Source organism: Triplophysa rosa, linkage group LG3 (assembly GCF_024868665.1).
Source record: "Triplophysa rosa linkage group LG3, Trosa_1v2, whole genome shotgun sequence".
Classification (NCBI taxonomy): domain Eukaryota; kingdom Metazoa; phylum Chordata; class Actinopteri; order Cypriniformes; family Nemacheilidae; genus Triplophysa; species Triplophysa rosa.
The window spans coordinates 13,238,799-13,251,216 of record NC_079892.1 but is presented as its reverse complement, the minus strand read 5'-3'; the positions used below and the strand labels follow the sequence as shown (position 1 = coordinate 13,251,216).

The following is a 12,418-nucleotide window of genomic DNA, read 5'->3' as shown; positions in this document are numbered from 1 at the left end:
TGGCCACACACTGACAGCAGATACTGTCTTTGTCTGGTACAATAACTCTCCTTTACCGTCTAAATCTGTCTCGCTGTGATGACATCATCCGTATCAGAGTCAATAAACCCCACAGCTGCCCTTTAATACAGATTTACAGAGCGAGAAGAGGAAATAACAACATCCTTCATTCACGTCTCAAACACCGGGATTTGCTTCTTTGTAAACAGGCACAAAGAAGAACAAAAGCGAACATTTCGATGGTTTCAATTAAGAACAATGACTTGTTCTTTCATGCAAAGAGGATCAGAAAACAGCAGTTGAAGGAACAAGGTGGTACAGCAGGTTATAATCTCAGTTAGATCGTCAGGTGCACACTATTCAACATCAACAGTCATACAGCAAAATGTACATCATAATCAAAATGTACATTTCTAACACTAAATGAATTTCATCGGAGGCTAAAATTTATGGTAAATGTTGAGAACATGCCAAACTAAGCAGACAAAGATTGCAGATTTGCATGTCAGACAATTATTATTGTCACATCATACGTACTTACATATTGTACTCATTAGTTTTAAGGTTAAGAATAGGAAAGGGAAACCCAGGTCAGAGGTCAAGCACCACATGACCCATTTGTGTGACTGACCCATCTTGTTCAGCTCGGCCTCCGCAAGACCAGACTTGGCTGTGGTAAATTAGGGCAGGGCAAAAAACATTTCCCATCCCATTTCCAATCTGTCAACCCCTTCAAATCCTTTCTGCCTCCGGGCACCAGGCCGTAAAAGTTTAGCCAACAGAGTCAGGGGAGGTGATACAAGACGAATTTAAGCCAGACTTCATCTTTCAAAAATAGGCCTGAGAAACATTTCGTAAATGTGTGTTTGACAACAGATTTACCAAAACTAGTAATCTGTTTTTACTTTCATGACCTTTGGAAGACGGTATTTCCACACCACATGAAGGAAAAGCAGGCTGCATAATCCGACTGATAGTGGTAAATAAATCAGATGTGCATGACATCATTGGCAGGATTGACATCATTCAAGTGTCGTCTGCCAAAAAGTGAAGTAATTCCTTCTGAGTGATTAACAGCATATAATAATCACAGGCACGGAACCGCTGTGAGGCCTTTGTGAAACAGAACGTGTAGTTTCAAGATGTGGTTTGGTGTCAGTTGCACTGTGAATGTGGAGGCTGGCTTTCACTTTGTCTGAGTCCATCCAGCACTAGATTTTAATAAAAGAAACTGCAGAAGGAATCAAAAAAAGCAAAGAGGTTGCAGACAGGACAGAAAAGACACCGAGAGAGAATATAAAACCATACTGGATAACAGTTCTAGAGAAAATTGTGCATTTTGTATAATACATTTTGTTGATACATTGTTTGAATGAACTTTTTTGTTTCATATACTTGGTACAAAATAACTACTTAAGGGACAGTTCACCCCAAAAAAAAGATATTTGGAAGAATGTTGTTAACTGTCCCCCATTGACTTGCATTGGTTTTGTGTCCATACAATAGAAGTGAATGGGGGCCAGTGCTGTTCGGTTGCCAACTTTCTTCAAAATATCTTCTTTTGTGTTCTGCGGAAGATAGAAAGTCATAAAAGTTTGAATTGACAAGAGGGTGAATAAATGATGACAGTCATTTATGCAATACAAACAATGTGGATTTGAGTAAATGTGAATACATAAGAAATGATTGAGTGTCACGAATCGTGTGCGGAAGAACCCAAATGCAGGCAGGCAGTGGTGAAGGGGTTAAACAAGAAATATTTATTTGAAAAAACACAAAACAAAACCCACGATGGGGGAAAACTGATAACAGGGAAACAGAATAAACGGGACGAAGACTAACTTGCACTAAACTGAACTAAAACAACACTTGACATAAACTAAACTCAAACACTTACTAAGACTTGAAACAGCACGACAGGAACAGGCAAAACTGGAACACACTGGACGAGCAACAAGACGCACTGAATACAATGACCGAGCACAAGACAAAGAAACAAGAGGGTATTTATAGGAAACACAAAAGAGGGATAACGACATGGGGCAGGTGTGGGACATTAAACACTCAGGGAAGGACAACAAGGAAACGAGATGGCGGGAACAGAGACGAGACACTGGGAAAACACATGAGAGGTAAAAACATAAACATCTCATGGCCTTCCCACATAAAACCCAAGAACTCTGCCCCGATCCCACCACACGACTAGAATATCATAAACAAGACGGTGGGACCGTGACATTGAGTTCATATTAGGGATGCTCATTTCGGAAACCAACACTCGTTATCCGAACATTAACCGTTAACCGATAAGATTCTAATAATAAACTGGAATTAAAAAAATACATGCTGCGTCTCATTTCGAAGGCTGCGTCCTCCAGAGGTCGCGTTTGTCTGCCGCATACGCCTTCGCATGTGACATCCGGAGGACGCAGACTTCGAAATGAGACACAGCTACAGCTGACGAGGGTCTGTGACACGTTAAATATACAAACATTTTTTTCACGGATTTATATTAACATGCAAACAGCAGCATCAGCACAGCACCTGCATTCACATATTATCACATTTTCACGAACCTGCGGCATTTTGGACAATGGAGAAAAACTAAAATAATATATAAATCCAAAGCATAAAATAAACAGGCAAGAAAAAAAATGAATTAATTAACAAAATATGACAAAACGAAAACACAGAAGAACCGGCAAAGTTTATATCCATCAGAAAGTTATTTCATCAAATAAAAATAGCAGGCCTACCTCAATCCAAAGCTTGGAGTTTTTATTTAATAAAGTAACATGTTTACGTGTTGTGGTGACAGTCTGGAGCTTGTTGACAATTAGACCCGAGGCAGAAAACACCGTTTCAGATGGCACGGATGTCCCGGGAATGTAGAGATAACACCTCGGGAAGCGCGTCAACATTTGCTTTCCACCAGCCAGTCTTAGCTAAACATATATAAATGCGATCTGCTATACCACCCAAAATACAAACATTATTTTTTACTTATTCATATTTCACATTCGTATTTTTATGTCACGTCTAAAAGAAGGCAGGGAAAGCACCGGTCGCGCCGTTTTCTTCTCCTTTCCAAAGCGCACAGGCAGCCGATGCTAAGCATCCATGAGATAAGTTTATGTAAAGGATAAATTGATGGCTAGCACCGAAATTCCCTTGCAGTAGCTCCGCTATTAGCTTTGCTGAGCCGTAGACACGCCGGGAAGACAGAGAATGTCACAGTCTACATTTAAAACAAAGAACTTGAGCAAGGCTGCCAGTGGCACTCCGGTTGGAGGAGTAAAGCCCTGACAAAGGTGGCCTCAACAATCAGATGAATTACACGTGTCCTTCGTCAAGTGATTTGCGTGATCGGATTTTAATCGGTCTCGAAAACGTTTCGGAGGGCATTTACACCTAGTCGCACGCGTCTGCACGCTCCGTGAGTTCATGCTTAGCATGTTTTTCTTTCACCATACAGAAAACTAAAAACATGTACGATTTAATAGTCATTTAAAAACGTATTATTACATTATTTTTATTATTATATTATTAATATTATTAAACTTAAAACAAACATACCTTTTAAATCGTTTAACTGATAGTATTAACCGGTCAAATTTTTAACGATCAGTTAACGGTTAAACGGTCAATATGAGCATCCCTAGTTCATATTGAGATCTTCAATAATATCGACTTTTGTGACAGTTTGTGACATTGTTGAGATCTCCATTGAAAATCTAATATAGACTTTTGTGAGATTTCTGCCTCACTTTCTCAGAAGAAATAGCTAAAATGCAGACGACTTCCATAAACGCTTCATGGTCACTATTTAATCCAGGGGCGGAGCTACAGATTGACAGGTGGCCCACCCAGTCAGAGCCAAGAAAATTATTTTTAATATTATTAAATATTATTTTTTTAACCTTAATTCTAAATTTGAATTGTATAAATGAAATGAAAACATTTTAATTGTTTGTTTATTAATAATAATATCCAAATATTATTAAGAATGTGCTCACGTGACATCAGTTACGTTACGGCAGTTACGCTGCGCGCCAATATCGCTGTCTGATTCTGTTTCAATGATCATGTAAACATGGCTAAACAAACAGCTATCCATGTGGCAATTAAAAAAAAACACGTCTAGATAAAGAAGCTGAAGAAACACACACTGAAGCACCTGGAAATGAAGGTGAAATACACACAGTAACATCCAATGAGTCGAGTGCTAATGGCAGCATTTGTGCTTCAGCCTTCACTGATATTCTCACTCAGCCGGCTTCCGAATTAGTAAATCAAATTTGTCCACCTCCAGATTAGTCCGCGATAGAAGAACAGAAAATATCCGATTACCGTAATTTATGGAAAGCCACGCTCCTTCAGTTCTTATTGGTATGAACAGTTTAAATGGATTGAATATAGCAATACAAAAGGTGATGGCGTTTTGTAAAGCATGCAGACATTTTCCTGAGACACACCGAGTTTACTTTCACAAGATACGGTTATAAAAATTGGAAACTCCTCTGACAGGCCTGTAACAAACACGAGTCTAGTAAACCACACGCAGTTGCGCTGACTTTTGACGCATACAGGGAAAGCCATGCACCGCCAAGCCGTGGGACCTTGTTAAATCAACTGCACGATGTTGCCGTTTTATTTGCAGAGTGAAGTTTAGTGAATTGCATTTGACGCCACAATGGGACAGAACACCGGTCCATTAATTTTTCTTAAAAATTACTCCGGTTGAAAGGGAGATGCGAATTATTCCAGCCCACCCACAATTTTACAGGCCCACCTATCATCTACTTTCTGCATCCGCCTCTGATTTAATCCCATTGATATCCACTATAAACAACTGAGATATTAAAGAGATCTCATCTGTGGTTTTTCTTTCTTATGGGTGTGACCATTTCTGAGACAAATGATAAAAAATGGGTTTATGTGTTTTCTCCGTTTACAATACGAACTAAACAGCTTTCAGTGGTATATGCAAAAAAGTCACATTTTTGAACAAAGCCTTAAGAGCCAGAAGAACTTCAGTTAGTTCTTTGCAGCAGTTTAGGTTCAGCCAAGAACAATGTTTAGAAAACCATTTTTGTTGTATATAGAGTTATTCTTTGGTTCTTGATGTTACATAGGTTCTCTAGGGTTTTGATATTTATGTTTTTAAAGCACAGTACATAGGTGTTCTAGGACTACAGAAAAACAAATTGTTTGTTTAACCTGAAACGAAGGAATTACTCATGCCGTCAGGCTGTAAAACCCTTTGTGGGTCTGTTTGGAGTCTTATCTTTAGAGCGTTGACTAATGTCGTCTATCAACCTGTGCTTTTACGACTATTGTAAAGCTATTGCAGCAGCTTGTGACCTCAGTGAAGGACTTGAAACTCTTTCGAGGGTTCCTGCATGCACCCTTAATTGACCCAAAATCCAAACTAAGATCATAAGCCATATGACGCAGACCCCTTAGGCTCCGGGGACAAGCGTTGGTAATGCTTACTACCATTAACATTTGTAAAAAATGATCAGGGCTTAGCGCTAGCGAATACAGCTTTTTGTTTTTAGCTTGCATTTTTTGGGGGTAGAAAGTACACGTCTCTTCTCAAAACCAGATAGATGAAGAGGATATACAACCCTGTCAGTCTTCGCGTGTGTTTACGGGCTGAATAAACACAATAATGCCTTAGTGTCATGAGTGTGAGGTTACATGGGTCCCAAATCTCCATCACTCAATCACCGGTGGTGTCGAATGCCAAAGCAGATGTTCCACTGGCTCCAAATCCCAACCGTGGGACTAAACAAACTATTGTTGGAGGCGTCTTTAAGAGCTTCTATGTATCACAGTCAGTATCATTCTCCTGGGCTAGGGGGTCATTTATCATTCGAGCATGCTTTTCATACAGTGTGTGCCAAAATGATCATGTGGTCTAACAAAATGGTTGTTCACACATATCTTTTGGCAGAGTGACGGCCCAGCGGAGTGTTGAAGATGCAGAAGAAATCGAGAGGGAAAGACGACGTCGGGCCCGAGAAGCCTTCCGCAAACAAGAGAGCCTGTCTGGATCCACGGGGTCCCCTCAGGACAGCGTGACCCCGCCCGACGCCAGCCCGTAAGTGTTTATGTGCCTCACACTTTGCCTGGTATTTGGTAGGCTTGTTTTATTGCATGGCAGATTTCCATCTTAAATACACAGAACGAGTAATGTTTGAAATGAAATAGCTTAGTACATATACTGAATGGTGTAGAGTATCGACCACTATTTTGTTTATCGGCTACTATTTTTGTTTATTTGTTCATTTAATAAAAAGTGATATGTAGATGCGGTGGGATTCATAAAATAATAACATTTATTATATGTTACACTCTTAAAACTAAAGGTTCCCAAATGGTTTTATGTCAGGCCGTATGGTTTTACAGTATAGACTGTTTCAGCGGCAACAACATAAACAAACGTTATGTGGCCCAAACTTCAGGAAGACCTCCACAAAGAATCAATAACTGCTGAGTAGGTTTAAATGAATTAATATACAATAAAATATTAATATTAATTAATACTAATCTAAATTAAATATAAAAATTTGTTATATTATAATCAAACACAGAAGTTCATGTCGGGCCATCGCTTGCGTCCGATGAAACCCTCTATAAGGAACCTTTAACATCCACAGAATATTTTAGTTGCACAAAGCTATGAAGTGGGGGAAAAAAAGGTAAACAATATGTTTCTTTAGGGCAGGGGTTTGCATAGTGGTCCGCTTCCTCCAGAAGGGACCGTGGTCCACAAGGGGGCCCCAGCTGACTTCCAATCGCAATTTAAAATGAGACAAAATCAGCATTGAAATACATTTTAAAACAACTAAAAACCAAGAGATTTCTTTTTATTTATCCACTTTTATATTAAATAAACAATTTTTCAGTTAATATCAAGCTCTGAAATATTTTATTGGGTTGAAATTTTGAGTTTTTGTGAGCGGGAGGGGGGCCTGTGAATATTGTTGAATACAGCGAGGGGGCTTGGACCCCTGTTCTCAAAGGGGTCCCCAGAAAATTTCAGAAGAAAAGACAAAGCAAAAATTGTGAAAGTCTACTGAATATTATTACTGTTTCAATTATAAGTGTTCATATTTATTTATAATTGTTTATAAATATGTGTTTATTATACTATTATTTATTGCGAAAGTTGCTGCAGTACAATTAAATCCAAATAAAAAATGTTTCAGGTTTTTACATCCAATATTACTCTAATTATAGCCAATTATTTAATATTGTGTCTTATAACACTTATTATTTATCTAACATAGTTAAAATGTTTTGTATGCAAAAAATCTATAAAAATATGGATATGTATTGTAGGAAGGGGTCCTCACAAGTTTCATCATGTGTGGGGGTCCCTGGCATCCCAAAGTTTGAAAACCCCTGCTTTAGGGGATAAAAGGTTCCCTTACGGCGATTTTACCTCCCTTATTTTTAAGATCTACCTCTACCTCGAAACCCAAACCTTATACAAGCTTGTTAGTATTGGTGTTCTAAACAAAACATAATTTGGCCATTTTATAAGCATTTAAACACCGAGGACCACTTTCACAAATTTTGGTCCTTACAAGTGGCTTATGTCTAAACCTGCACACGTACACACAGTATGTACAGCTGCCCTCTCATCATGACTTAACCTCTGAAGAATCTCAGCTGGGAATGCCTTTGGAAACGGGTTTATGTCATATCCATCACCAGGGCACGTTGCTTTTAATCACAGCAACGTTGTTTATCGTCAATCCCACATCTTTCATATGTGTGAAGTTAAACACAGCTTTAAGCTGACTGTTTGAAACGGGTCGTCTAGGGCCGCTCTGTGATTATCCATGATCATAGAAGAACTAGAAGTTCACTCTCTGCTTAGAGACACATACATCTTTTTGGAAACGTGTTAGATGTGTTTAACGTGGAAAGGGTCTTTAATGTTTGTAAAAGAGTTACAGAAGTAGTCTCACACAATTAAACATCTGTGCATTAAACAAACATGTTTTCAAACGGATTGGTTTCTATTAACTTATTGTTCAGTTAAAGTCGCTATGCTTTGTTGAAAATCTGTTTAATAATGTTGAGGAATGTGCTCTGCATTCCTTTCAGGCAGCTTTTGCGTGGATGAAACAGATTTTAATTGAGGGCTTTTTAATGAAAAGGAAGCGGTCAGAGGTGCAGTTGTCATTAAATATAGATCTTTTTGATCTTCATTTTAGGGTTTTAGAGTGCAGTTGTGTTTGTTTTAACTTTCTGCGAACCCTTTGAATAACTATAAACAAAAACGTACAATCAGTCTATCGTCTACTGTAGTCTGCGCTTAGTTTTTACTTTTAGGTGTGCACAAGGGACAGCTCTTTTTTGTTGTTTTCTCTTAATTTTGGGGCATTTTGTCTTTATTTTAATAGAAGGAGAATAGAAGGTGAGAAAGATGATGTGTGATCGGAACATGACCTGGGTTGGACCCAAAACCAAGTCCCTCTGAGCCAACATCTCCGATATGTCTGATCAACATAACACAAGCAAAGCATTTTCAGATGCGAACGTTACAAATAAACATAAACAAATAAATATAAACATTTTGGGTTCAAATATGTCAACGAAACCCTGCCATTCTGTGTCCGGTAGCTGTTCTTGAAACATTTCTGATCTTTCGCCACTTGCAAAACTGCAAAAATAACTCCCTCTGTCTGCCATTGGGACAAACAGATAGTCTCGCCTCAAACTAGCCAACACGGTCTCACAGGAATTTGTGTCACGAAATTGAATCTATTGATTCGTGTTCATGGACACGCATTTTTCAACGTTTTTCATGTAACTCAGCAAGACTTCTCATCTAAAGTATTTTATGTATAAATGTACTATATCAACTTAATTTGATAGGAATTCATACCTATATTATGAGGTGCCTCATTTGTGTGAATTCGTACGTTTTATTGTGATTTGACTTTGCCCCTGTGATATTAGGTTTAGGGGCGGGGTTACGGCGAGTCTTTATAGTTGCTGTGCCACCTCGTAAAATTTGTGCGTTTTAGCAAAATTAACCTTTGCGCCTGTGATTTTAAGGTTTGTGGTGGGGTTAGGAATTGCTTACAGCCACCTCCTAAAATATGTACAACTTTCTCTGATATCAGGTTATAAATATGTAAATGTATATACATGCAAAAATATATAAGTATATTGAAAGTCGTGCTAAGTGACACGAAAAGGTTTTGCTGATTGACACAGAAAAATGGGGGAATTCGTGTACATGAACACGAATCAATAGATTCTAAATTTCGTGACTATGTCATGAACTGGCGCGAGTCTGGGTTGAACTAACAGACTGCAATGTTGCACAAAAATTACACACTATCCCAGGGGTTCTCAACCTTTTTACTCCGAGGCCCCCCACTGTATTCAACAATATTCAAAGTCCCCCCTCCCACTCACAAAAACTCATATTTTTTACCAAATAAAATATTTTAGAGCTTGTCATTAACTAGAAAAATGTTTATTCATTATAAAAATGGCCAAGTAATAAGAAATATATTGGTTTTTAGCTTTTTAAAAATGTATTTCAATGCTCATTTTGTCTAATTTTAGTCAGCTGGGACCCCTTGTGGGCCACGGCCCCCCTGTTGAGAACCACTGCACTACCCCACATCTTGTTTGTTATATTAAATTACCTTTGCTTTATTTTTGTGAATATATCATGTCTGGTTGCTCTTGGCGAATGAACGAAACAACAACAAACAGCACCTTTCCAAATCCTCACACGCACCTTAAACATCTGTTTTCCAAGGATCGTGTTTGATGTCTGCTTCTGGTGTTAATGGGTTGGCACAGTGACATCATTGCATACTTTTGCTGGTCAAAGTAACAGCGATACAGGTGTGTGGGCCCAGGCGGTCTCACTGACTGGAGCCGTTCATGCCTGACTGACTGTTAACTTGCCCAGGTCCCTTATGAATGTGGTTATATAGGTCATTGCGTCAGTCTTGTAAAAGGGTCTGGTGGCTCCACCCTAAACTAACAGAGTCTAGAATAAAAAAAGTTGAATGGTCCAGGTTTTGTTCATTTTGTAAAAAAATGATCAGCAATAAAGTAAACTTGTATGATCTGCCAGGTTAAATTGTTTGCTTTGATGTGCATTTGGATTACCATAATGATGGATGGATGTGCTTTTTCAAACCTTGATCATTTGAAGTACTATAAGAAGATAAAGGCAGTCTTTCATGATCGTATGTGTTTTGCAGCTACGAAAGTGACTTCAAACCCAGCAACCCTACAGCTCTCGACGAAGATGAGGGCTTTAGCGACTGGACCCAAAAGCTGGACAGAAGAACACGAGCCAGAACGGAAGAGAACGGCTGCGCAGAAGAGTCACCAGATGAGGACAGAAGACTTCTCGCAAGATCTATGCAGAAGACAAGCTTGACCACCTCGATACAGCATCAACAAACCCCAGACAGGGAGCAGGAGGTGGAAGAGGTCGAGGAGAAAAGACCAGTGAGAAGAAGCGTCGAGAGGCGTATGGAGATCGAGAGGGTGAGCAGTCAGAGACCAGAGGAAGGTCACGATATCAGAGAAATCAAAGGAAAACAAGAGGAACCAAAAACACCACTAGAGAACAAGGTAGGAGGAGAAATGATGACTACTGAAAGTACAGCATTGAATTAGATATTCCTTTGTCTAAAATAATACTATTATTCACAGATGAAAGAGGCAAGGAGTGAGGTGAAAGTGTCTTACACTTCTAAAGTCTTCCTACAGCAAGACAAGATGCCTAATGGCAATGAAGAAGCAGCTGTAGAGGAAGTGACATCACGGCTGGTCAAAACCAAAAGATCTCCAAGGTAACATATTTCTGTTCGTGAAATAAAGAAACGAGGAAAATGGTTTAGGATCATTAAGGTTTTTGCATTGTCATGTTTTCTTTCCTCTTTTTTTCAGAATTATTGTTTTATCTTTTGATATAAAACACGTCCCAACAGGGATGTATCACTGTACGATAATACCTCGGTATAAAGTCCACGTTACGATGTTTTTGCGGTATTTAAGGTGATGACTTGGAAAGGTGCCATAAGCATCATCTTTTCTTTATCCTATAATCATAACTGTTGCTTAGAGGTATGAGTTATAGAACGAGATGGGTCAAATGACCTAAAAATCCCTTTTATAAAATAAAATCATTGCACCAGATGGACCTTGCCAGAGGCAACATCTATTATTTTTCTAACATTCTCTATGTTAGGCCCGGAACACCTATCGTTTCATACAGTCATGTGACCACGATAATATTGAGACAATTTTGCTATTGCGATAACACCATATCGATAATATTGATACATCCCTACATCCAAATCATTATTCTGAGATATTTGGTTAAAAGAGACATATAATGTATTTTTTTCTTTGAGTTGATGCTCAATGCTATTGTTGTTCTCGTTTTACATTGAAATACATAACAAACATAACATTGTAAAAAAATGTAACATAACATTACACATGGAAGTCTTAAAAGGATAGATCACCCGTCTATGTTGGCAACAAGATAAAAAATGTTCCAACTGTTTTTTTTTCTGAAGAAACTTTGACTAACATTTTAACTGGACTTATGGAAGAAAGTAAACACTTGTATAAAATATGTTCCAGTTAAATATAGATGCTTATGTCACAGATGTGACCTAATATTGTTGTTGCCAAAAAGGCATGCCAGAGAAATTCCAAAATGGCTGTAAAGGGAGCAAGTTAATATCTAGTCTCATGTATCAAGACCTTTGGCATGAGGTCTGGTCCACGTTGCAGTCTTATTGTGGCCCAAAGCCATAGCTAGACAAGAAAAGATGTTCTGTCCGACAAATAAAGCAACCAACCAACCACAGTTCATAAAAAATACTGATTATTCTACAGACATCTCAGGAAACAAAGTAGGATTTCAAGTTCTGCTGGTGTATATCTAGTTTACGTGTTACACCTTGAGATATTTGAAAACACTTGAACTAGACAATCAAATTAAATCTTGCCAGATTCATAGGGGCGTTCCTATTTTATGTGCAATAAACATCATTACCCCATTATTCAATTTCACTTCTCATCATCTCATCTCATCTCATCTCATCTAGAAGCATAGGTGTGCACAACACCCTTGAGTCTAAAAAAGAGATGGACACTGGTCTGGAGACAGAAATGAAGCTCGAGAAGATTCGACGCAGCCATCAGGAGAAGGAAAGTCAGGAGATGGAGCAACTTCGCCAGCGTCAGGCCGAGGCTGAGCTGGAGCTTGAGGAACTGAAGAAGAAGAGAGAGGAACGCCGTCGATTCCGTGAGGAGGAGGAACAGAGAAAGGAGGAAGAGGAACAGCAGAAATTAAACAAAAAAGAAGTAGGCAAATATTGCATTTTCACAATATTCAATAGGC

The 12,418-nt window shown here is 38.7% G+C and overlaps 1 protein-coding gene across 1 annotated transcript in view; it reads left to right on the top strand.

Moving 5' to 3' along the window:
* lsp1a (lymphocyte specific protein 1 a) overlaps positions 1–12,418 on the top strand; it is a 32,362-nt gene that overhangs the window by 3,118 nt on the left and 16,826 nt on the right. The window contains exons 2-5 of the mRNA XM_057330136.1: positions 5,960–6,106; positions 10,254–10,632; positions 10,714–10,853; positions 12,123–12,381. Coding sequence (XP_057186119.1) covers positions 5,960–6,106; positions 10,254–10,632; positions 10,714–10,853; positions 12,123–12,381 — 925 coding nt within the window. The remainder of the gene's footprint in view (positions 1–5,959; positions 6,107–10,253; positions 10,633–10,713; positions 10,854–12,122; positions 12,382–12,418) is intronic.